The sequence below is a fragment of the Lactuca serriola genome, chromosome 9 (genome assembly GCF_051521515.1).
Source record: "Lactuca serriola cultivar US96UC23 chromosome 9, Lser_US96UC23_V15, whole genome shotgun sequence".
NCBI classification, from domain to species: domain Eukaryota; kingdom Viridiplantae; phylum Streptophyta; class Magnoliopsida; order Asterales; family Asteraceae; genus Lactuca; species Lactuca serriola.
Window position 1 is genome coordinate 145,834,248 of NC_136416.1, and position 5,141 is coordinate 145,839,388.

General features: G+C 33.2%; 1 protein-coding gene across 2 annotated transcripts; it reads left to right on the top strand.

Moving 5' to 3' along the window:
• The first annotated feature begins 214 nt into the window (after positions 1-214).
• LOC145072938 (uncharacterized) lies at positions 215-4,660 on the top strand. Of its 2 annotated transcripts, XM_079019452.1 has the most exons (7): positions 215-455; positions 547-679; positions 786-967; positions 1,522-1,595; positions 1,704-1,853; positions 1,939-2,461; positions 4,071-4,660. In XM_079019452.1, the coding sequence occupies exons 3-7, from the start codon at positions 821-823 to the stop codon at positions 4,398-4,400; spliced, it is 1,224 nt and encodes a 407-aa protein (XP_078875578.1). In that variant the 5' UTR covers positions 215-455; positions 547-679; positions 786-820; the 3' UTR covers positions 4,401-4,660. The 2 variants fall into 2 exon arrangements, with proteins under 2 accessions (XP_078875578.1, XP_078875577.1); XM_079019451.1 differs by lacking the exon at positions 547-679.
• Positions 4,661-5,141: the final 481 nt, after the last annotated feature.

Consider the following 5,141-nt stretch of genomic DNA (forward strand, 5'->3'; position numbering starts at 1 on the left):
ATCGCCTAAAACAAGGTTCTAAAAAGCTGACGCATCAAAACTTGAAGGCTTATATTTACCCTCAAACTTTAATAAAATACCGTTTTAAGTCACACCTTAAAACTAATAACTCATAAGCAGAACCTAGCTAAAAAGTTATAAAATATTTGGTAAAAGAAATAATCAAATAACGAAGAATACCGTAAAAGAAAATTAGCACCGATGAATAAAATAATTTAATAGTGTATCCCAAAAGGAAGACAGATGTTGGCAAGAAATTTGATTGTGAAAGGAAGATCGACGCAATTCCGATAGTAGCTGTTGTGGATCCAGCGCAACACCACTGGACGCCGCCATTAACACCTAATCTTTAACACCCTACGCGATTTCTTGCATTTCACATAATCACCCAATCTATCATTGTATGCCATCATCGTCTTCATCGACCCCAATACCCCCGATTTAATCGGCAAACGGTCAGTCATTTTTTCTCATTTCATCTCCTTTTTCCTTTACTTTTCCTTCACCAAATCACGATGTTGGTATTGATCTCTGTATACGACGTAGGTTTCCGTTTTTGGGAGTTAGGGTTTATTTACGTGCACTCTGAAAAATTGAGCAACTAATTCAAATGCGTTACTCGAACAATACTCTAACGAATACAAAACCCTACAATTCTTATACACGCGTCTAATTTTAGGTTTGTTTTTTATCCAAATTGTCTGTCATTAAGTTAGTGACGCGGTGTTGGTTTCCATTACAACATAACCCTTGTTCTTCAATTCATTTCCTCCTTTATATTTCAGGGGAAAAAGGGGTTGTTCTCTGGAAGCGTAGCAAAATGGGGCCGATATACTATATATTAGTGGCATTGCCTTGCACAATTGGGGCGATTGCTTTGGCGCTTCTTCACATATACAGGCATCTTTTGAATTACACTGAACCAACATATCAGCGATTCATTGTCAGAATAATTTTCATGGTTCCTGTAAGTATGTTCTCTTCATCTTTTTTTTTTCCACATCTAGGTGAATACTATGTACAGAATTGTGTTTCTACCTGAAATCTAGTGCCCATATACGAACTGTTTTCTAATCTATCAATGGCTTAATGAACATGTATGATGGACTATTTTTGTTAGTTATGCCAAGTTTCTTCAACATTCTGGAGATAATGACGTTAATTCCTTGTTAATGGTGGTTTGTACAAATCAGATGATCCACTTTGACATACCAAACACTTCTGGGAGTGTGTCTTCTGGGTTCCCAATATTGTTGTCTCAATTAGTATGTACTTTTAGTTTTACCTATCGATCATAGAAATATCCATTGTTAAATAGCAATCTAACTAAAAAGGCAAAGGAAATGCAACGTGTATTTAGTTTGCAAGTTAACTTGGATAATCTTCTGTTAGGGAACAACCTGCATCAATGTTATAATAACTATGTATGTAATGTATTATCTATATGTTTGTATGTAACTATGTATCCACAATTAGTATGTGATATTATTGTTAATATAATGTTTTTGTTCTTGTTGACAGGTGTATGCATTGATGTCTTTCCTCTCACTTATTTTCAACTCGAAAACAATCTACTTCAATTCCATTCGAGAAGTGTGAGTATGTGATACTTGCAAAAACAGATCAACAAGAGCAATTTTACTTTTGATAAAATGTTAAGCAAATTAACGTTTATATCCTTTGTATATCTTATTTTTTTTCAGATATGAAGCTTGGGTTATATACAATTTCTTGTCACTATGTCTGGAATGGGTAGGTGGGCCAGGTGCTGTAGTTTTAAGTCTCTCTGGACGTCTTCTTAAGCCTAACTGGTGTTTAATGACATGTTGCTTTCCTCCAATCCCACTAGATGGGTGAGTTCTATACTTCTATTTATAAACTGATCATTTCTTAAATTTTTTTTTTATTGAAGCTTTGTATGATTTGGTTTATGGTAAGGCGATTCATAAGGAGATGTAAGCAAGGGTGTTTACAGTTTGTGATTCTGAAGCCAATCTTAGTGGGAGTTACATTTGTATTCTACGCAAAGGGAAAATACCAAGATGGAAATTTCAGTGCAAAACAATCCTACTTATACATCACAATTATATACACAGTTTCCTACTCAATGGCATTGTATGCCCTAGCCTTGTTTTATGTAGCATGCAGGGATCTCCTCCAGCCATTCAATCCTGTTCCTAAATTCATCATCATCAAAAGTGTCGTCTTTCTCACATATTGGCAGGGTGTTTTGGTATTTCTTGCTGCGAAATCTGGATACATAAAAGACGCAGAGGAAGCTGCTGAGTTTCAAAATTTTATAATATGTGTGGAGATGCTTATTGCTGCTTTGGGTCATCTTTATGCGTTTCCATACAAAGAGTATGCGGGTGCTAATATTGGTGGGGCTTCTCGTGGCTTTGGAGCTAGCCTTGCTCATGCTTTGAGTTTGAATGATTTCTATCATGACACTGTTCATCAGGTTTGGAATTTTTGCTTTTGCTTTGTTATATCATCCGACTTTTTTTTTTTTTTTTAAGTTGGGTAGATATTGATATTTTAGATCAGTGTGTTTTGATTACAAGAATAATTCAATGAACAAGGCTTGATTTTTAATAGATGGGAATGAAGTTGTGTTGATAGTTTATGATTAGGGATAAATACAAGAAATATCAACGTACTTCCCTTCATTTCTTTCTAGGGTTGATCTCAAAAAAATCTTATACTTTGTACTTTTTTTTTTTGCTGAAAAAAACCCTTAACCTTTTAAGTTTTTGGGTTAATTTAAAAAAAAGGTTATATTTTTGTGTGTGTTTTATTTTTTGGATTAAACCTCACAGTTATTTTTTTTGCCTGAAAAAGGCCTTGTATTTTTTCATTTTTTCCGATTTGGTTCTTTTAGTCATTTTTTGCCTAAAAAAACTGTAAAATGTGAGGGTTTTTTCGTGAAAAACTAAAAAACTGAGGGTTTATTTTGGAAGCATTTAGAAAGTTAAGTGTGTGTGTGTGTGTTTGTTTTAGAAAAAAATTGAGAAAAAAATACAAGGTCTGTTTTAGGCAAAAAATAAATTTGAGGTTTAATCCGGAAAAAAACACAAAACATAATGTCTTTTTTGAGATTAATCCTAACTTTTTTCTTATTAAAACATTCCATTTTGAAAATCTACCTAGTTATAGCATTGTACTTTCATGTTTTTTATTTTTTTTTTTATTTTTTTTATTTTTATCATGACTTATTAAGTCATTATTATACTATAGCATTTTGCATTGAATGACATTTGCTATAATTGGGTACAAGTCTTCCTATTCTAATAAAATATTGCGATGTGTTATATTTTCCACTCATCTTTTCAACATGTCAAATTACTAATCTACCCTTTTTTCATTGATTTTGTAAATCATTAATACATTTGAATACCATTAAACGAGGAATAAATTTATTGATTGTTTTGCTAAAAAGCATATACCCAATATCACTTTTAGTTGTTGCCTTCATTTTTTGATTTTTTTTTGATATTTTAAAAATTTCATTCACAATTTAGAAAACTAAGTTTGTTTTTCCTTTTATGTTTAACATTTCGGTTGTCTATCACTTGATATTTTCATTTTAAATCGTTTATTATTTTAAAATATCACTTTCACCCCTCCACCTTCAACTTTGTAAAATGTCAACTTTTAATGCACAATGTAGAAGTATGTCAATGCATAAAGTGCAACTTTAATCCCTTAACTTTGTATAATCCATCACTTGCAACCTCTCTATTTTGTAAAATAATATTTTTCACCCTTTACTTTTTTAAAATATCACTTTCACCCCTTCCAGCTTCAACTTTGTAAGAGATCACTTTTACCCCTTTTTTCTAGACTTTCGTGCTTCTCCCATCACCTGTAGTAATAGTATGTAATAAAATATGATTTTTACTCCTCTACTTTGAAAAATGCATTTTCCACCCCTCTATTTTTTAAGATGTTACTTTAACCCTCTGAAGTTTGAACTTTGTAAAATGTCACCGGTGTAATCATTTCCTAATACGCAACAAAAACACGTAATTTACTAGTCTGTAAACAAAATACATTTCTATTTCTTGCAGTTTGCTCCGGCTTACCACGATTACGTACTCTACAACCACAGCAACGATACGGGCGATGAAGGCGCAAGAAAATATCGCGCCCGAACTTTTGTCCCAATCGGGTCCGAAATGGAAAACGTTAGAAAAAACAAACAAATATACGCGAATAAAGGCGATGACATGTCACCATCTGCAACCACCCCCACAACCACTCCACCCTCCAATCGCGCAAAATCAGAAGCAATGAATTCTTCGTTGCTATCAGACGCATCAAATTCAGCCACTGCACAATACGACTTCACACTAATTGACATGGACAGCCCGGTAAAGAAAACGGGAAATGGTAATTAAAGAAATGAGTTGACCGCGTTGACCACACGTAAAAACCGACATTTTGGTGATGTTGGCTTCTTAAATTTAGGGTTTTTTTTGGGAGTTGTACATGTAGTGAATAGTGGTGTGTCGATTTGTTTGTGTTTGGATTGTGTTTGATCCGAAATCGATATATACATGTGGATTTTTATTGTTTTGTGGGTTTTTGTTAATAGGGGATAGAAGTGGACTATGTCTTTCTTGATATTAAAACAAAATGAATAGTTTTCATATATAAATCTATAACTTTTACTTTTATATACAATATGCGAGCTCTTATATTATGTGTTAATGGTGATCGAGTTTGGCTTCATGTTTTTAGGTGGGTTTTTTGAAGGAGATGAAAGCATTGAAACGGTGTCTAGTTTTCTATTTATTAGAAAATCTGGATCAAGTTGCGTTTTTATATTGATTTTTTTTTTTTTTCAATTTGGTCCAGGAATAAACCTCTTTCACTCTTTGCGTTTTTTGTTTGAAACCGGTTTGGTGTAAAGTCAAAACATCAGTTTGGGACCCGTTTCAGTATTAGAATAGTGAATTCGGGTTGTGTTGGGGTGAAACCGGTTTGTAATCCAGTTTTCAAACATCGTCGTTGAAATTTGTTTTCATTTTGGATTTTTTGGTCTAATGAGTTTAGCTATTAGCCTATTAGTGGCTGTTTTAATGGTCAGATTGACCATTATGTACGTTACTTGTTAGCATAAATAGGTATTATATGAA